Source organism: Periophthalmus magnuspinnatus, chromosome 18, assembly GCF_009829125.3.
Source record: "Periophthalmus magnuspinnatus isolate fPerMag1 chromosome 18, fPerMag1.2.pri, whole genome shotgun sequence".
Lineage (NCBI taxonomy): Eukaryota > Metazoa > Chordata > Actinopteri > Gobiiformes > Gobiidae > Periophthalmus > Periophthalmus magnuspinnatus.
Window position 1 is genome coordinate 12,054,501 of NC_047143.1, and position 20,223 is coordinate 12,074,723.

Sequence of the window (20,223 nt, forward strand, 5' to 3'; positions counted from 1 at the left end):
CATAAACCAGTACTTGCATTTGAACATGTATTGCGTAGCGGACTCCATTTGCGTAAGGTGCATGACGGGATATAGCAGTGTGCGAAGTGTGCTCAGATGCACGCTCCGACTACGGCCAATCTCCATGGAAACGCATGACACATTTTTGGCTGCATTCGTCGGGTGCATGAAATGGGACAACACTTCTCGTTCCCGGAAGTTACGTAAACCCTTAAATGCACCGTTTGAACAGCACTTTGAACGGTGCATTTTTTAACAGCATTTCCTGTGGAAAACCTAAAGCGGCCCAGCCTCACCAAAACTCTGCCTCCAGCAGTCCACAGGTAAATTGAGTTTGAGACCCCTGGCCTAAACAAAACATGCAACAACTCCACTAAGAAAGACTCCATCTGGCCTACGCATCAAACACAAGACTTTGTTAGGGTTAACCCATGTAGCAACCTAACTCGGCTCTGATCTCTAAGGGCTTATGAAATCATCACTGTAAATAATTAGGATGCTGATGTCACGCCTCTTTAATGCCTCCAATTCACCATAAAAGGACAATACAAAGTGAGTTCTGAATGAGATTTACCTAAACACGAGATAATAATGAAATTATAATGACCTGGTTTGATTGACACACATGGCAAAGAGGGAGGGGCTCAGGCAGAGATGATGCAGCAGATACAGTCGTGTGGAACTTTGATGACATGTGAACTCTGCTTCTATAAAACAACATTGTAACACACTGAGTTGCCCTGTCATCTTACTATTTAAAGAGCTTTCTTGAAATGGCTGATGTTTTGGAGAGGCTGCAAAGAGGGTGAAAGACATGTGGAAGAGGCTGTTTAATCCTCAAATCATTTGAGTGCATGTATGACGTGTCAGAGCAGCACTCCGTGTTGGCTGGAGGGGACACACATTTGGAATACACTGATGTGTTTAGTTTTGGCCACGTTGTAGCCACACGCATGCGGAGGTCCACAGGTTTGAGAGAGGAGAGATGATCACAGACACGTTGTGTGTGAGGAGGTGGCAGTGGAGCCGTGGTGCTGTGTGCATCACCGCAGCGTGCCTTTGAGTGTGTTTTGGGCATGTGCGAGGAGGATCAGCCTGCCAAACCTCAGGCAGCGCCAATGTGCTCTGGCGCACATGCAAAAAAACTGTGCAAGATAAGTTTGATGTCATACTGTGGAACATTTTAGGCAAATGAAATAACATCTCCATGGAGACAAGCAGGTGGTGTACCTTATAGCAGAAAAATTACATAGGGCACCTTTAAAGACTCACCAGTGTCAGTGTGCTCTCTGTGCTCATGTCCATAGTCCTGCTCCACAGAGGCCTGGTCCTGAAGAGGAGGGGGGGGGGGTGAAGGAGCATCTCTTCTTGGGGTTCTAGCAGAGCACCCCCTGGAGGAAGAGCGCCTGTACAGGACAGGACAAGGGGGGTTAGTCATGGAAGAACATGTTCTCAATACATTTAGAGTGAATGTAAAGCAGGACTAAAACAGGACTAAAACCAGGACTACAACAGCACTACAACAAAACTAAACAAGGACTAAAACAGGACTAAATCAGGATTGAAGAGTAACTGAACAAGGGATTTTTGTTTTTCATTTTGGATGGTTTTATTGCACTGAAAAACATGCATCCTAACTGTGAGCGAGCTTGCTCCACAAACCTGATTCTTATTTGTCCTGGAAGAGGGCCTCCTTCTACTGCTTGTTTCCATGTAAAGGTTGTTCCTTTGGCTATAATATTAATGCATATTATGTCCTAAAACCTATCCATCTTCATGGAGAAAGTTCCAAATTATTGTTTTAATGTTCAGATACAGATAACATGCCACTTCCAGAACGGTACACAATGTCCAAACAGGCCCAGGACTAGAATTGGAACAAATCAGGTCTAAACCAGGACAATAGGACTAAACCAGAACTCAACTAGGTCTGAACAAGTACAACACCATGGACTAAAGCCCACCACACACTACAGGATTTTTCTGTCTTAAGCGTTTTTATAAACATGCGACAAAAAGCACAGACCACAGACATAAGAGAATTATATGAGATTTTAAATCTTACGATCCCCTGAGCACAAAGACTGCAGCACACAAGCTGAAAGTTGTGAGCTATCTTGAGTCAGCTGTTCTCTGAAGAAGAGCTATAAAACAACTCTCTTTGAGTCTCTAAAATGTTCCAAATATCGATGGATTTATAAACAGAATCATGTGAGGAGCTACTCTCGCATTTTTACTTTTAAAGAATGCTTCAAACTGGATAATAGCACAGTTTTGTGGACTCTTTGGCATCTTTATTTGTGGAGGATAAATTCTAATGGATAATATGCATGAGAATGCTGCAGTTTAACTTTACAACTTTACAAGAGGTGAGTAATAAAGTTTCCTAATTATTTTTGTTATATCCTGAGTTTGTATCTTGCATCTCTGTGTCCATCACACCCTCTGCCCTTGATGCTGAGGATACATGTAACTCTTTTTGTTTTATTGGCTGTTGCTCTGGTGATGTTTTGTGGTCACAACATGACCAGCTCAAAATTGAACTGACACCACACACATGAGGAGTGCAGCATGTTAAAAATCGCATACAAAGATCCAAAGTAGGGTCACGTCTCTACAAAATCAGAGAGAAGCAAATCAGGGCTTAAATTAGAGCAAATTATGGGCCTGTAGTGTGTGGCAGGCTTAGCCTAGATCACTAGGTCAAAACCAGTTGAAACCAGGCTCAGAGTCGGACAGCTCCAAGTATAAACCAGCACTAAGGAAGTTACAGGCCTAAATCCATATGCTGGTATGGACCCACATATAAACCCATAGGTGCACCTGCTGTGTGTGGTGAGCTCTGAACCAGGGGACATCTTGGAGGACCTGTGTCTGGTGGTCTCCACTGGGACCACCAGCTGAGGAGCGCTCCTCTGCTTCAGGGGGGGGCTTGGCTGTGGGTAAAACAGATCATAAGCTTTCAGTATGAACCACTTGTATGCAGAAATATCAGAAACATCTACTGACTACTTTGCAGCTGATGTCATCAACATTCCATGGGGTGTGTTCAAATGTAGGCTCTACTCTGTCTGAAGCTCTATAAGACTTTAATCTGAGCTTTAATGTAACATAATCTGACCAGAAAGAGCTCACTTAGTTGGAACTACAACAGGAGACCTTATTTTCACTGTTAAACAAGTCTCTCACACAAAACACAAAGCATTACAATGACAAGATAGCTAGCATTAGCTAACAGTTTTTTAGCTAGTCACTCTCACCTTTTTGTTTAAAAATCAAACACCTAAACATGACCATAAACACTTGTATTGACCACAGGCTCCTTAGCATTCCGGGTCATTTTGGTGAAATTGCCTTTGTTCTGACCTCTCCAAATTAAAATAATCACCATTATTGAACCCTCAGTAGTAACTGCACTAGTTTGGGGTCTTTGTAAAGGTAACACCCTATCGTTTTACCCACAGGTGTCAGAATCACTGTAAGTTTGTCTGCTGAACATTTATACACTTTGGAACACACATTAAAAAAAAAATTTCTCATCCTCGCCAAAACATTTTTGTGAAAATGAAGGTGTAGAAAGCTGCAGTAGGTAGCTGGGGCCAAAAATACACTATATCTCAACTGACAAGATTGTTGACCACTTACATTTCAAATTTGAGGTCAACACCTATAAAAATTTTAGTTTTACAATCATTTTATCATGAGTAAGTCCAGGCCTCTCCAAACCTATCCGAATGAAACACATTTGGAGAACGTTTGGAAAAAGTGCAATAACTTTTGAATGTTTCAACCCACAGACATCAGTGAGCACTCTACTGAAAACTCACACTGAAAGGAATCTGTATCTGCACACCCAGCTGCTCTATTACTGTACATTTATATATCATATCAAAACACAATATAAAATGTATATTTGTATATAAAATACAGTCAAAACAAGTGCTATGGGCCAAAATAAATATATATTTACAAACCACACACTGTAAACAATCAACAAACACACACACACTTCCAAATGTAAACAAACATACTGTCACACACACACAGTCATTCTGTGACAGTGGCTCAGTGGTTAGAGCTTTGGTCCCGCAACCCGAAGGTTGAAGGATCAAGTCCCACTCGTGCATTGTGACCTTAGTTCTGTGTCCATTGTCCATAGTCCATTGTGTCCTTAGGCAAGACACTGTGTGCGTGATGGTCGCAGATTGGCATTAGCTAATGCTAATGATTACACATGATACACATTTGACCCACAATTAAGTCAATAGCAGAATAAACCACGCTTACCGATCAGGAACAGCATCCAGTCCATCAAAACATAAGGTCCCTCTACTCTTCAGTCCACCATGAGATCGTCATTCAGTTCCACGAACCGCTCCGGGTCCGAGATGCTTCGAGTTTAACTTGTACAAACATCCACAGTGTCCTCGGTCGCATACTTCCTTTCTTTTGTCCGTTTCGTCATGTTTAAAACGCAAAACTGCTGCGTAAAATGACGCAATACACGCGCGTAAATTTACGCGCGGATCTTTATATCCAGTCTCGTCTTTTTACGCGTGCAGCAAACTCCGTCTGTTTACAGTAAACCACTGCATGTCACGCATCAGCGTGTTCCGCAGTTCATGGGCTTTAAGAGGAAAACATCACTAAACGTGTGTAATGTAACAGCTTGATTCTACAAGGGGGAGAGTAGGGCGTACTCTTCCAGTCATCTGTAGCTCTCATTCACTGTCCGCGGCTCCAGTAACCCACAGCCCCCACCTTATTGGCCAACTTTGGTGTCAATCACAAGCTAACAAGTTTGTTTTGCGCTGAGTAACAAAGTTGGCGCTGTCAGAAGTTTATTATGCCTGAAACTGACAAAAGAAATGCAGAGAAGTGACGGAACAGATTTCACTTTCCTGCAGCAGATTGGACATGGAGGCTCTAATTTCCTTTGTGGACGTAATTTCTTGACTGGATTATATTCTCTGGACCTTTACGGAACGAATGAGACCAACTTTGTGTGAATATGTTGATGTTTGACAGAACCAGAGTGCTCAATGGTAAGTGAAGTCCAAATCCACATTTCTGACTTCTCTGTAAAAACGGCTTTCCTGTCAGCACTGTGGTGATTAGAGGTGTAAATGGTTTACATATTCAGAAAGAGGAATGCCGTAGCTTTCATTTGATGTGTAGATTGTTTGTGTGAGTGACGCAGAAATACACGTACATTGCTGTAAATGTGTAACGTAAAGGCCGTCGGAACGCTAAGTGATTAAATCCATTTTATATTTTTCTTGAGTTTGCAGACAATCTAAACACATTTTTGACTGTGTTTGACCTCAAAATGTTTGTTGTTTGTGTCATTGTGTCATCATGGTAAGTGATGAACATTCCGCCATACACATACATACACCCCCAGTGTGATATCACTGCAAAGTATCAATAAATTAATATTTCTTGCCTGTTCTGTTACATTCACTGTACATCATTTCAGTGTATATCAATCAGACGCTGTGTCCAAACAGTAAGAACTGGTTTAGTGTTTTCATTAAAAAAGGGGGTATTACACTTCTATGAGGTATTAACTACAAACAGATATACATATTTAGATCACCATGTACACTTATTGTTTTGAAAATGCTATATTCACTGAAAACAATGTATGAATATGTTTTATAAGTTTCTCGTTTGTTTTAGACGTTCAGAGTCTCTCTTGCTCCTCTCTTTGCTCCCCCTTCAGAGCACTATCACAACACAATCAGCATGCATTCTGCTAATGAAACATCTGCACATTGTATCAGGTTTGTCAAATTGCTGTGTATAGTTTTGCATCATGCTTTTGTATATTTATGGAGAATTGCCATCTGTGAGCATGGATGACGTAGACTTGTGGTCTGAGCATTGCACAGAATCTTTATTTAACCATTAGAATCGTTCAGGAGAGATCGTGAGATTATTGCATGGATGACATATAAAACCTTTTCAGGCATGTTTTTGATGAGGGAACAACATTGTAACATGATAGAAAACTCCAAAAAGTAGATTTTGCGTAATAACCCCTTTTAAATACCTAGGCTAAGGTGTTCAAATTAAGTTTCAAAAAGGTAAAAAAATTACAAAGCAATCTCAAGTTTCCCCTTGCGGTTCTGACCTTGGCCCTGGGCTTGGCGATGGGTTTGTGTGTGTCCGTAGGCTCCTCTTTCCTCCTCACTCTCTCCTGCTCAGTTTTGCTCTCTCCTCGGTTTTCAGCTGGGCCTTTAAAGGGGTACTTCCATTTTATCAGGACTCGAAGCACCCCCCGAGGGCCCCCTGCTGCATCCCTTAGCACATAGTCCCCTGGTGGAAGGAGCATTGGAAAGGAAGAGTCAGTATCAATTTGTCTTGTTTCAGTAGAGATATAATGTGTAAGCATTGTCTACATTGTTTAATTATAAGGGTTGCTCTGTGTTATTAAAGTCCACACACCTTCACAGGACCTGTTCTGTATATGGCAGTGCTCAAATTGCTTCCATTATAACAAACGTGACCAGAAGCTCATTTAACCTGCTCCACATTCCTCACTAATGCCATCAGAAGGAGTTGTTTCAGTCAAGAAATTTTTGTGCTCTGTAGTCCAGGCTGGATAACTTAAAAAGTAGGATACATGTAACTTCTATAAAACAACGCATAAACTTGGTGGCACAGTGGCTAGCATTAACGCTTCACAACAAGTACGTTATGGGTTTACTTCCCAAGTTCTCGGGTCTGATCTTTCTGTATGGAGTTTAAGTGTTCTCCCCATGTCTCGTGGGTTTCCTCTGGGCACTGCTTTCTCCTGTCAATCCAAAACATGCACCATAGGTCAAACCCTGCTAAGGTGGTTCTGACCGAGACTAGCTCAAGATCTGGATGAGACAGAATACATTTTCCTCATGAGGAATCAGTACTTACCTTACCTGTCCCTAGATGTAGGAGCTATTTGCCTATTTTGTTTATTGTAAGATTTAATTCTTTAATAAGTTATTTTTTGTTAATGTCAAATTAATTTACTAATTTAGTTTTGGCTAATTTGCACTTTTTTTTTTTTTTTTTTGCTATGTTAATATATGGTTTAGTCAATGGGGTGCCTAGGGGATAAAGGTGGTAAGTACAGGTAGACCACAATTTACCTGGGTGGGCATATGGTTTTTACCAGTCAAGCAAGAGAGGCAGCAAATCGTCCTTGTTTATGAAAACTTGTTTGTTTGTCTGCATAATTGGAAATTGTCCAATGGCAACTGCATTTGTGGATTGGACATTGATTTTGTTCTGCGTTAAACCATGTACTCATGGTGCCAAAAATTATTATTTTAGCTATGTTTAGTCCGAAATTTGTTTTGTTAGTTAGATTTCATTGACAAATAGTCACTGCACCAGATAGGAGTTAAACATGTTCAAATATAATTTTTACCGATAACTGTACTGTATAATAATTGTAATGCTGATTTATTCTATTTAAAAAAATGCATTGGACATGATAGAGAAGTTGTTTATGTTTTACCAAGACAATTATCCAATCAGAAAGAGGGATGAGCCTCACATGAGTCATCTCAAACAAGGTATTTTACATTTTAAAAGGTGCTGGTTATTAACAAGATATGATTTTCATAGTCAATTTGAGATCTTACATTATCCCCAGATTTAAAAACACAGAGGAGCACTACCTTATATCATTTCCATGTTGATCAGTGTAAGTCTTTTTTTTAATATTAAGAGCCATTTATAAACCTGAATGAAGCATTATGAAATAAGACTCAACAGGCTGTGATGCTAAGCTAAGGCTAGCGTGTCTCACCTCGGATGTCCCTGCCCAGAGCCAGTGCATGCAGTGGCACAGGGGTCTTGGCTAGGTAAACCGGGGGCACCTGGTCCTCACTGTCATCAAAGACATACACCCACAGACTGCTGCACCTGTAAGGGCAGGTGCACAACATTCCTCATTAGGTAAACACATACACCCACAGACTGCTGCACCTGTCAGGGAATGTGTACAATGTAGCTACCCTGGTTTTCTTCTCTAATAAAAGGACTTCATGCTCTTTACTGATGTTCACGTGCCAATGTTTAATCTCGTTCACACTTTCCACCTTCACACCATGAACAGATTCACACCGTGAATACCGTGAAAACTAAGGGACAGGAAAATTTGCTCTAATACATACAATACATTTAAAAATAAATACATAAACACAATGTTTACCGTGTTCGGCATCATGACCAGCAGTAGTTAAATCTGTCATCTTTGTACTTTTCTGTATTTCTTTTGCTCGTTCTTTTACACTTTTCGCGGCTATTACTATTTCTCTCTCTGTTTAACTTCCGGGGCAAAAATGTGCTCTCATGACTCACAATAGTAAATTATTTTTACAAATAAGATATATAAAAATTAATAAAATAAATACATCAGTGCTTTGACACAAATACAGAACATTTGAATTAAATTCTAAAAACAAATATACTGACATATTACCGTCAGCTACACACAACATCCCTCATTAGGTAAACACATACACCACAGACTGCTGCACCTGTCAGGGCAAACACAGCATCACTCATGAGGTACATACATACACCACAGACTGCTGCACCTGTCAGGGCAAACACAGCATCACTCATGAGGTACACACATACACCACAGACTGCTGCACCTGACAGGGCAAACACAACATCACTCATGAGGTACATACATACACCACAGACTGCTGCACCTGGCAGGGCAAACACAACATCACTCATGGGGTAAATACATACACCACAGACTGCTTGTACTAGACCAGGACTAAACAATTCATTTTGTCAACTATATTTTGTTATGTTTTGTTTTATTGATTCACAAAATGCTCTGTTCTATCTTGTGATGTCATGAAGTTGTAGTTTTCAAGTTAACAGCTACCTGTTATGTTTTGTTCAGTAGAGATGAACAATTCCAGGGCTAAAATTATCCAAATGATTCTAGTAACAGTGTATGGAGTTTAACAACACAGAGGAGCACTTTCTGTATTATCACAAGGTGGAGTGTTTTCTGTTTGAGAGAACTCAGCTTAAATATGCAGTATTTGCAAGTTAAACATGTATGAATGAAACAAAATAGTAGTGACTTGTATGTTCGTACTGCAGATAGTTGAGCAGGTCCTGGGTGACAGCCAGGGCGTAGCAGGTGGAGTGGTTGTACACAGGGTCAGCGGAGCAGAACACAGTGGGGGAGGTGTAGGGGGGCAGGTCGTACAGACGGTAGGACAGGTAGGCGTCTGGCAGTACCCCGGGCCAGCGAGAGCTCAAACCCACACAGCGCTCCAGAGTCACCAGCAGCTCGTTCGGGATGCCAACACCTAAGTCCAGTACCTCCTACACACAGACACACACACAGAGGGGTATTTAGGGGGGGGAAGTAGTTAATCACAAATACATTACTGTAACAGGCTCTGTGCACAATGGCACCTGGCTAGTTTTGGTCTCTATGAAGTGTTTATGTCTATAAGGCTTTTGCAGATTAATGCTAAAATCAATAAAAACTGATCAGGCAGTGGACAGGTATGTTTTTATGTGTTGGTGCTAATGCTACTGGTAATTTTGGAGCTTCATAAATATAAAAACACCATTACAAACTGAAATAATCTATACCTAATTGAGTCTTAAAAATGTAATTTTGTTGTCATGTAAGATTTAATGTGTTAATAGAAGTTACCATTAGCATTGAGAAACAAAGTTTCTCAATGCTTTCTAAACACAGAAGAGTCCTCTAGTAAAGTATTCACCCTCTTCGGGAAAAACCTCAGAGATTACATAACAGTGGAACGGCCTTTGCGGAGTGTCCCTAGAGATCGGAACTAGCTGGGTGCCATTACGCACAGAGCCTAGTGAGTATATTTTTTTACTTGTACTCTAAGTAAAATTCTAGCTAAGTAATTGCACTTTGTTGCATTTAAAATCAAAGGAGTTTTTGAGCGCAGTAAAAGTCTGAATTGTCCTAATGCACTGTCTGTGCTTTAAAATAAATACAAATTTAAAATGAAAACATTTAAAATAAGACCACATTTAATAATATAAATAATTAAAATGCCCAATTACCCCCCCCCCCCCCCCAAAAGCTGCACTTCCATTAATGTACCTGTAAAAATGTAAATCACAAAGTTTGTGATTATTTTTTTTTTAAACAGATATATGTTCTTTGAAGTTTCTACTTTTGAAATACATGTTTTATGAACATTAATAATATGAAATATATGCATTTGAATTTGCAAAAGCTGGATAAAATACATTTACACTTTTGTCATTAGATTAGCATGTTCATACAGAAATACTGAAGTTTACTGTAAAACAAAAAATTTTCATTTTTTGCCAATGGTTTGATGTCTGAGGTATCAGAAAATTGTGTAAATCGGAGTAGTTTTAGTGTAGTACCTCAGTAGAAATGTCCTGCCAGCCCAGAGTGGCCTGGCCTGGGACCTTCTGTGATGGCCTCCTACATGTTGTTCTGGGTCCAAAGTCCACAGGCTTAGCAGGAGGGTGGAGCCGGGCCCAGAAGTCCAGAGTCCCCACGGCTCCCCCCTCTGGACCTGTGTGGTACAGACACACACATGCACAGCTTTGGTTTTCCAGGGGTGGATAGAGCACCAAAGCTGTTACTTACTTAGAGTCACAGCATGTAACTTTTTTTTTTTTAGCAAAGAAATACCTCAAAATGTTTTAGTTTTTTTTTCATTTTGAGTGTTTTATTGCAATGAAAACCTTGCATTATTCTCTTATTTGACCTGGAGGAGGGGCTCAAGCAATTGCTTCCTTGGAAACGTTCTTCATTTGGTTATAATCTTCCACAGTATGGCATATACTCATGTATGGGGAATTTTCTGAAGTACTTACACACTCACCTGCACTGTCCATCTTGATTTAGAGACAAAATAGTGAAACGCAAACTCCAGAATCATGTAGAGTGCATTAAAACAAACATTTTGAGGTCAGAATGCCTGACAGCAGAGGGAGCAGATGTCCACTTATGACTTATGACCTGGTCAGAAGAAAGTGACTTTAGGGGAACCTTTCATAGCCTACATAGCATACCTGTGATGTTTACTCGTCCCTCCACGCGCTCCCCTCTCCTCTGCAGTGCCTCCAGCAGACTAACATGCCCCCCTCCATGTGTAACAAAGCGGACCCCTCCCACAGCCTGGTGCAGCTCCAGTGGAGCTCCTCCTCCTCCTGGGCCTTGGAGCCGCTCCAGATCCTGCGGGGTTAGCACATAGCGGGAGGTGAACCCGTAGCTGGGTTGGCTCCCTGACACCAGGGGGGTGGAGTGTAGCTCAAAGTCCAGAAAGTTATAGGTGCAGAAGGTGACCACGCCCTCCAGGCCCTTCTCATCCTGCTGCCGAGCCAAGGCCCCCAGAGCACGCAGGCCACACGGTGTGAACGTCGCACTCTGTAAGGACCCAGAAAATACAGGGAGATGGTACATATAAACAACCAGGAGAGCTCTTCATTCCTCTTCTGTCCTCTGCCACTGGTAATGCATTATCATGTTCTATTTGTATTTTAATAGATTTTTTTTTCAGACCAAGGTTTAGTTTGTTTTCATACCTGACAGTTTCAACTAAGGGTGCACTGATATATTGGCCCAATATCTGTCGTAATGACTAACAGTGGGGACCAAAGAGACAGAACTCGGGGAAAAGTTTAACAATGTTTATTGACAGTTTTAAATGTGCAAATGAAGGTAGATTGATCGGGGAGTTAAGAGGGGGATGTTTGCTGTGTGTAACAGAGATTAAATGGTATTGATTCCACTTGTCATTACGTTTAATTGGGCTTATGTATTGTAATTAAGTAGCGCCCTCTTGTGGTGACCGGAAGTGATAAGTGCCCTGGCATCGCGAGCACATTGCCAGTTGATGAGAGTCGGGCACGAGGTGGGTCACTGACTTTAGCTCTATCATTATAAAGTGTGTTTTTCTGTTTAATTATTCATTATAATGTCTGCCTAAATGTACACATTATTTACGTAATCTGGGACATTTATGAGCTAATAATTGTACAACATATGAGTTATTACACAGTAATGGACTGTTACACGTGTCGTGATAGAAGCTAACTTTTGGGATGCTAATGTAACTTGTTACCCTTGTAGAGTGCTGCTCTCCATGTTGAGCCGTGGTTTCCTGACCAGTATTTATGTTGGCTATGCAGGTACATTTGATGTAATTAATTGTTGATGAGAGTCGGGCACGAGAGTGCTGCTCTCCGTGTTGAGCCGTGGTTTCCTGACCAGTATTTATGTTGGCTATGCAGATTAAACTACGAAGAACCGCACTGTGTACTGGCAATTATTCACAACACAACGCAGATAAACTGTACAACAATCGAGGACGAACACCGACTGGTAGTTCCTGCAACCAGCTGGACTTTTGCACAGCCAAGTTCAGCGCGGTTACATGTGGTCCAGGAGGGGAGTGTGAGCAGCAGGCCTATGAGCAGTGCCGGTAGAGGTGAGCTGGGTCAGAAGAGGTGAGATTAATGCCGGTAGTGGTGAGTAGGGTCGGAGAGAAAGGAGCTGAGCGGGTGCAGGGAGCGTGATCTAACGAGGAGCAAAATTATCCAACTTAGAATAAGTCACAAAGAACAAAAACATGAAATTAAGCCAAGCAGAGTTGTACCACAATGGATACGCAGACGATCTGGCACTGAGTGTCAGGTCCTGCTGCTCCTTCCTTGTCCTCCCCAGGTGCAGCTTGATTGCTGATTATGTGCAGGTGTGCACAGGAGGAGCCTAAATCTCTGCTCAGCTTCAGGCTCAGATACAGAAGGAAGGGGGGAAAACAGTGCAGAAAGGCAGGACAGACTGGGATCATGGCAGTATCCCCCCCTAAGGGACACCTCCCTCCAGACCCCCAGGCTTGTCAGGATGGAAGTCTCTGACCATCTCAGGGTCTGGAATATGTGCCCTGGGCACAGGAGTGCTCTTCAGGCCCATACCCCTTCCAATCCTCCAAATATTGAAGACCCCTGCCCCGCTGGCAGTGAGTTTAGCAAGGGGAGCGACAACACGGCTAAAATCTCTGATGAAACGCCTGTAGAACTTGGCAAACCCAATAAATTTTTTTAACTGTTTCATGTTGGTGGGCGTAGGCCAATCAGTGACCGCTTTAATCTTTTCTGGGTTGGCTTTTGCCTGTCCATGCCCCACAATAAACCCCAGAAAACTGACCTCATCCGCGTGGAACTCACACTTCTCTGCCTTGACTTAAAAGTTTATTTTCCAGGACATTGCTCCATAGTCTCCCGTTCCGGTTTGGAGAGATTATAGAGGCGGCTGGAAGGCAAGGGGGCGCCGGGCAGGAGGTATATAGCACAGTCATATGGTCTGTGGGGAGGAAGCGACAACGCCTGACTTTTATGGTATTCAATAGGCACGGAGGATGACTGAAGAGCGAGTTGGCGCCCCCAACTGGAGACAGGACAGACTGTAAGCAGTTCGCATGACAGGAGGGACTCCACTCCAACACCTTTCTCCTAGCCCAGTCAATAGTGCGGTTGTGAGTCACCAGCCAGGGATGACCCAGGATGAGCGGCGTAGTGGGAGCAGAAATCACGTAAAACCGCCTTGTCTTGGTGGTTACCGGACAAAACTAGAGTGACATGCGTAACCTTGGCTAGCCTCTCATTGAACACAAGGGCTGTGAGGGGTTGCTGAAGTGACTCTAGCCCAACCTCCTGACTGCTCGGCCACCTGTTGGTCTAAGAAATCTTCTTCCACTCCAGAGTCTATGAGGGCTAAGACAGTAGGGCAACAGAGAGAAAGCACAAGGTAGCGTTGAGCTGAAATCTATTTTTTTTTTCCTCTGGGATGTGTTGCTGACCCACCGGTTCTCCCAGTCCTACTGATGGGCACCCCCTTTTGGCCCGTTTGCCACAATGCTGGCACTCACCTGTCTGGTGGTGTTGCAGGTGCTCCTCGGCAATCAGCTGCACTCGACCCAGCTGCTTTGGCTCCTCTAGTGGAGGTGTCACTGGGAGTTGGTTAACTGGTGGCGGCAGAGAAGGGTGGGTCACAGTTGGTTAACTGGTGGTGGCAGAGAGGGGTGGGTCACAGTCTGGATAGCCGAATGGCGTCTCCCTCTCTGGCGGCTCTGCAATCGATTGTTGATTCAGTTCGCTTGGGAAATCAAAGACTTTAGGTCAGGTGGGTCATTTGGAGAAACCAATTCGTCCTTTAATTTTTCACTTTCACAAAGACCATCTTTAGCGCGCTGTCAGTTCAATCCACCTCTGTTGCCAGTGTCCAGAACTCAATGGTGTAATCTGCCATTGAGCTGGATCCCTGAACTATGTTTAGTAGGTGGAGAGAGGCATCTGCTTGATGGTGCGGGTGATCGAATACCAGTTTGAACTCTCCCACAAACCCATCAAAAGTCACATGGTCTATAGCAGTGTTAGAAAATTTAGCCTCTGCCCGTTGAAGTGCTCTCCCCCTCAATAATCCACACATGTAACGTATTTTTGCAGCATCTGATGTAAAGCAGGCTGGATGTTGTTGAAACATGGAGGTGAATTGAAAATGGAAACTCCGACAGAGGCTGGGCTAACCTGAATATGGGTCCGGATCGGTGCCTCTCATTTCCGGAGGGCGTGGCGCTGCAGTGGTCCTGGAGACGGAGGCGGCGGGAGCTGAGGGTGGGAGAGTGAGCAGAGTGGAGACATGGCTGGAGAGCTGGGAAACTTGCCGGGTCAGAGTGTGGTTACAGCTGAGCAGGGTCCGGTTTGTTCATGCTGCCCAGTGATTATTCCATGGTGCGAAAACGCCTGGTTTAGCAGTTGATCCAGCCCCAAGTCTGATTGGTCCATTGTGGCCAGATCTTTCTGTCGTACCAACTGACAGGGGGGACCAAAGAGACAGAACTTGGGGAAAAGTTTAACAATGTTTATTGACAGTTTTAAATGTGCAAATGACGGTAGATTGATCGGGGAGTTGAGAGTGGGATGTTTGGTGTGGTCCAGGAGTGGAGTGTGAGCAGCGGGGTATGAGACAGGGTGAGCAGTGCCAGTAGAGGTGAGCTGGGTCAGAAGAGATTCGTACCGGTAGTGGAGAGCAGGGTGGTAGACAGAGGAGCTGAGAGGGTCCAGGGAGCGGGATCTGACGAGGAGCAAAAATAGTCACACAGCAGAGTTGTACGACAATGGATACACGGACGATCTGGCGCTGAGTGTCAGGTCCTGGCTCCCTTTGTCCTCCACAGGTGCAGCTTGATTGCTGATTAGGTGCAGGTGTGCACGGGAAGAGCCCAAATCTCTACCCAGCTCCAGGCTCAGATACAGAAGGGAGGGTGGAAAACAGTGCAGAAAGAAAGGACAGACTGGGGTCATGACAATATCGATATCAGCCAATAGTCATGTGATTGAGTAATATCGACATCAGCAAAGATACAGACTTCTAAATGTTCTAAAAAAGAATTTAAGTTAATTAAATAAATGTGTGAATATTCACTCGCAACTCGCGGTCTTTCTCAGAGTGGGCACGTGATGTTGCTGCACTGCTCCACTGCAGTCACCGCTGACAAAGCAGCATCAAAAACTGAAGTGACACTTATACGTTGTTTTCTGCAAATATAGCATTTTCAAAAAAAAAAATAAAGATAACAAGGTGATCTAAATATGTTCTGTGTAAGCAATGAATACCTCATAGAAATAAAATACCCTCTTTAATGAAATCTAATATTAGGCTTACTTGGAGGTGTACTTCCAGCAGTGACTCTCCAGGCTTGAGTTGGGCAAAGATAAGGTTGTCCTCCATCGGCTGCACTGTCTCCTGGTCCACCCCAGGCCATGTGTACTGCACTGGGAGTGTTCGCCTGTAGTTCCTGGGGCTGTAGGCCAACTCCTTTAGCTGGGCTGGAGAAGACACAACAGGAATAGATTTAAAGTGCATATGACAAGTTAGACTACTCATTTCACTAAAACATAGATAACCATTATATTTAAGATTTTATTAGAAAGAAACCTTCCGTGTTTATAGTTTATAATTTTACACAGAAGTAATTCCTTAAAGGGGGGACTTCTATGGGGTATAAACTGCTAACATAGCGTAACATAACATATTTAGATCACCATGTTACCTTTTATTGTTTTGTAAATGCTGTATTTGCCCCAAAACAACAAATTAATGTTTTATAAGTTTCACTTTCGTATTTGATGCTCTGAGTTCCCTGTGTTAAATCACTCCCCCTTCAGAGTACTATCACAACACAATCAGCGTGTCAGCGAGGGTTAGAATAGAGCTCAGAAGAGATCGCTAAAATACTCGAACATGCATAGATGACATCTTCAGATATGTTTTTGATGAAAGAACAATGTTATGACATGGCAAAAAGTTTCAAAAACTTTGATTAGTGTAATAAAAAATAAATAAATAAATGCAAAAATAAATGGCAATGGCAAAAATGTATGTGTAAACACATACAAACTGCAACATAACTGTTGTAAAAAGAAGTTAAATATTGGCCATAGGTACTATCCCTCCAAACCAAGTCAAAAATGTAAAAACATGAGAATGTGAGACCTTGCAGAGTGCTGATCTGTAGATTGCGCTTGGCCAAGAGCTGCTCCTTCTCTCTGCTCCTTTGTCTGCTCTCCTCCCTCTCTCTCTCCATCCTCTGCCCCAGCAGCTTCAGCTCCCCCTGCAGGACAACAGCTTTAGTACAGAGAGTAATGGAGCATAATAGTGTCCACTCTGGTTCTAGAAATAAATTTTCTATTAATTATTCCCAGTGGAATTCAAATATTAAGATCTTAAAGGCATTGTGGGGGCTAAGCAGCTAAGTGGTAACTAATATCCATAACACACCTGTTTTAAGTCCAAAAAACACATTTAAAACACAGAATTCTACAAAATGCTTTTCTAACTATAACAGAGCTGATTAACCCTGAGCTTTCAAACTTTTAATTGATTTTTTTTTTTTTTTTTTTGAAAGTCTATGGAAGAAAATGAATGAGAATTTATTTTTAAAAAACCCAAAATGCACCAATACAATACCTTTAATATTTTGGCTAAATGGCTAAACTGTGCAAAAAACAAAATGGGTGTTTATAAAGTGATTGATTTTCAACAAAAAAGATGAGAAAGATTTAACAGTAAAAATCAGTTTAAAATTAGTTGTAGTTCCAACCAACTCAACTGAACTAACAAAGCTGAGATTAACTTGAGTTAATCAGAGCTTCAAACAGAGTAAAGCACACCACTCAGGGAATGTCAATGACATCCGCTGCAAACTATCAGTTCACACTAAACACATGCAAAATGTACCAGTTTGAACTGGAGATTATCTCCTTGGTGTGAAAGAGCCTTTACGGTGACCTGAAAAACCTGGCCTTACCTGCAGGTCTTTGCAGATGTTGTGCTCCAGCCTGAGGAGCTCCCTCGTCTTCTGTAGCTCCAAGATGGTCTCTGTGTGTGAGGCCTGCATCTGGGAGATCTCCAAAGGGGCCTGTTCCACCTGGCCCACAGAATGGAGGAACCTTAGCCGTGCCCTACTGTACTGCTGTGCCCGGAACTCCTGCAAGACAGACACATGAGGACACAGAGCAGAGACTGGGGACACAGGCAACAAAAGAACACAGGAGGACAGGTGTATAGTGAGAGAGGACATACCTTGATCTGAAAGAGTGTCTTGCTCAGGTCATCCACATTCATCTCAAATGCCTAAAAATGAACACACACATTTCTTACACATTTGAGTAGTATTTTAACACATGGACAGTGGACACAGGAAAGTGGATAGTGCTGACCTGGGCCACAGAGTCCAGTCTGTGCTGCAGAGTGGACACCTGCTCTTTGTACAGGACAATCTGCTGCTCCAGAAGCTTCTGAGTCTCCTCTGTGTCCCCGACTGCTGTGGACAGATGACAAGTGAAGGGACAAGGAGTAAAAATTTCTCAAATTAAGAATATTTCTGTTAATTTATAATTTATTTAAGATTATTTTACTTAATTGTGGAATATTACAGGCAAAGCATTAAAGATGCTGTACCAGATTTTTTTTCTTAAAGAATTATTTCAAAGGGTTTGCATTTACCAAGATGAGTTTTTAAGCACTTTTTACAGAAGCCAGAGTGGTGTTCTGCACTGTAATGCTTATACAATATATCTGTACTGGGACAAGATGAAGTTTGCTCAAATCCATGGAAAAAATGTGTACAGAAACTTTATGATAATTTAATTTAAATGTACAGTAAGTACAGGTAACTTTCTGGAGGTAGCTCCATAAAGTTACATTCTGAAGGTTAAAACCATACTTTGGAACATTCTCCATGGACATAGATTCATTTTATGCCATACTATGGAGGATTATAGCCAAAGGAACAAAATTTCCATCAAAACAAGTAGGATGAGGCCCTCCTCCAGGCCATATAAGACTCAGGTTTATAGAGATGCAAGCCCACTCACAGTAAAGATGCACATGTTTATACAATTTTTAGTGCAATAAACACAATGAAGTTTATTAGTCTATTTTTTTCACTAAAAAGTTACATACAGTTTCTTTAATTGCAGAATATTCCAGGCAAAGCATTAACATATCCATAGTGACCAGCATTCAACACACTCTTTTTTAGTAAGAGGACTATGTGGACAACACTGAGGACATTTGAGGGGACAGTAGACACTTGAAGACACAAGGGACAACGTACAAAGACTTCATCGACATGCAAGACATACGCTGCTTCTCCTGCTCCGTCCTCACATATTTCTCCTCTCTGAGCTGCTGGACCTCCTGTCTCATCCTGTCCATGTCCTCCTCCAGTTCATGGACCTTCTCCCTCTCCTTCTGCAGAGTGTCCCTCAGCAGAAGGAGCTCAGATGAATGCTCCTGGTCTGGTTCTCTGCACTTCTCCCTGTGGGACAGCTCTGGAACTTCACATTGACCTGGGAATGTCCTGGTGGAGGAGAAAAGACAGAGACTTGGGACACTTGTCTCTGGAGAGACAAGTGGACATGTTTTTGCAGGCATGTCTCTGGAGGACGTGGGAGACGTGGGAGAGAAATCTCTGGAGGACATGGGGGACATGTCTCTGGAGGATGTGGGGGACGTGTCTCTGTAGGACGAGGGGTACATGTCTTACCTCTGCAGGAGAGAGTCGTAATTCTGTTTGATGAGGTCCCTTTCTCCCTCCAGGTCGGACACTCTCTCCTGTAACTGCAAGAAAAAATCTTTACTTCATTAAATGTCATAACGGCAGGTACAGGAGCGGACCAAGGAATGCAGACTCAGGGCAATTTTACAGTGTTTATTAACAGTTTGTGAAATAATAAGAGTCAATAGTTCATTAAACACACGGGAGGCGAACCAGGCGTGCGGAGTGTTGAGCGGAAACGGGGAACACCAGGACCAGATGAAGACGAGGGGTGGACTGTACCGGAGCTGGAGCGCAGGGTCAGGAGCAAGAGCGAGCGAGGAAGCAGGAATCTGGGAAACAGCAAAATCCAGTAAAACACGAGTAGGCAGGTAACGGGATACAAACTTGAGCTGGAACATTCACGTTTACACGCGGACGGTCTGGCTCCGAGTGTCATCTGCCGATCCCTTATATACTCATACACAATATACAAGTCACTGGTTCGGACGGGCTTAACTTGGGAAACGTGGAATGTCGGGTGGATCCGGAGAGACGGGGGTAATTGGAGCTGCACTGCGGCCGGGTTTATGACCTTCTTAATTTTAAAAGGCCCAAGGAAATGGGGAGACAACTTGCGGGAGTCGATCTTTAACGGGATGGTCTTTGATGACAGCCACACTTCCTGGCCAGGTAGGTATGCCGGGGCCAGGGTATGATGGCGATCCGCTGCCGCTTTGGTGCGTGTCCCCGCCCGAAGGAGGGCAGCCCTGGTTTTCCTCCAGACCCTGCGGCAGCGCTGGAGGTGGTGCTGGACGGACGGAACCGCAAGGTCCTCTTCCTCTGTGGGGAAGAGCGGGGGCTGGTATCCCCGAGCTCACTAGGGAGTTGTGGGAATACTCTATCCAGGGCAGGTAAGAGCTCCAGGCTGCAGGATTAGCGGAGACCACACATCGGAGAGCCGATTCGAGGTCCTGGTTGGCCCGCTCCGTCTGCCCGTTGGACTGCGGGTGGAAGCCGGATGTGAGACTGACCGTAGCGCCCAACCCCTCACAAAAGGCGCGCCACACTTGGGAGGTGAACTGGGTCCCCCTATCAGATACAATGTCCACCGGGATGCCGTGGAGAC

General features: G+C 43.2%; 1 protein-coding gene across 1 annotated transcript in view; it reads right to left on the reverse strand.

Annotated features, from left to right (window-relative positions):
- rpgrip1 (RPGR interacting protein 1) overlaps nt 1-20,223 on the reverse strand; it is a 42,750-nt gene that overhangs the window by 7,983 nt on the left and 14,544 nt on the right. The window contains exons 10-23 of the mRNA XM_055228882.1: nt 19,104-19,177; nt 18,700-18,917; nt 17,773-17,873; nt 17,636-17,686; nt 17,361-17,540; nt 16,547-16,664; nt 15,716-15,879; nt 11,062-11,416; nt 10,405-10,559; nt 9,116-9,348; nt 7,799-7,914; nt 6,137-6,321; nt 2,824-2,936; nt 1,273-1,406 (exon numbers count right to left, since the gene is read on the reverse strand). Coding sequence (XP_055084857.1) covers nt 1,273-1,406; nt 2,824-2,936; nt 6,137-6,321; nt 7,799-7,914; nt 9,116-9,348; nt 10,405-10,559; nt 11,062-11,416; nt 15,716-15,879; nt 16,547-16,664; nt 17,361-17,540; nt 17,636-17,686; nt 17,773-17,873; nt 18,700-18,917; nt 19,104-19,177 — 2,197 coding nt within the window. The remainder of the gene's footprint in view (nt 1-1,272; nt 1,407-2,823; nt 2,937-6,136; nt 6,322-7,798; nt 7,915-9,115; nt 9,349-10,404; nt 10,560-11,061; nt 11,417-15,715; nt 15,880-16,546; nt 16,665-17,360; nt 17,541-17,635; nt 17,687-17,772; nt 17,874-18,699; nt 18,918-19,103; nt 19,178-20,223) is intronic.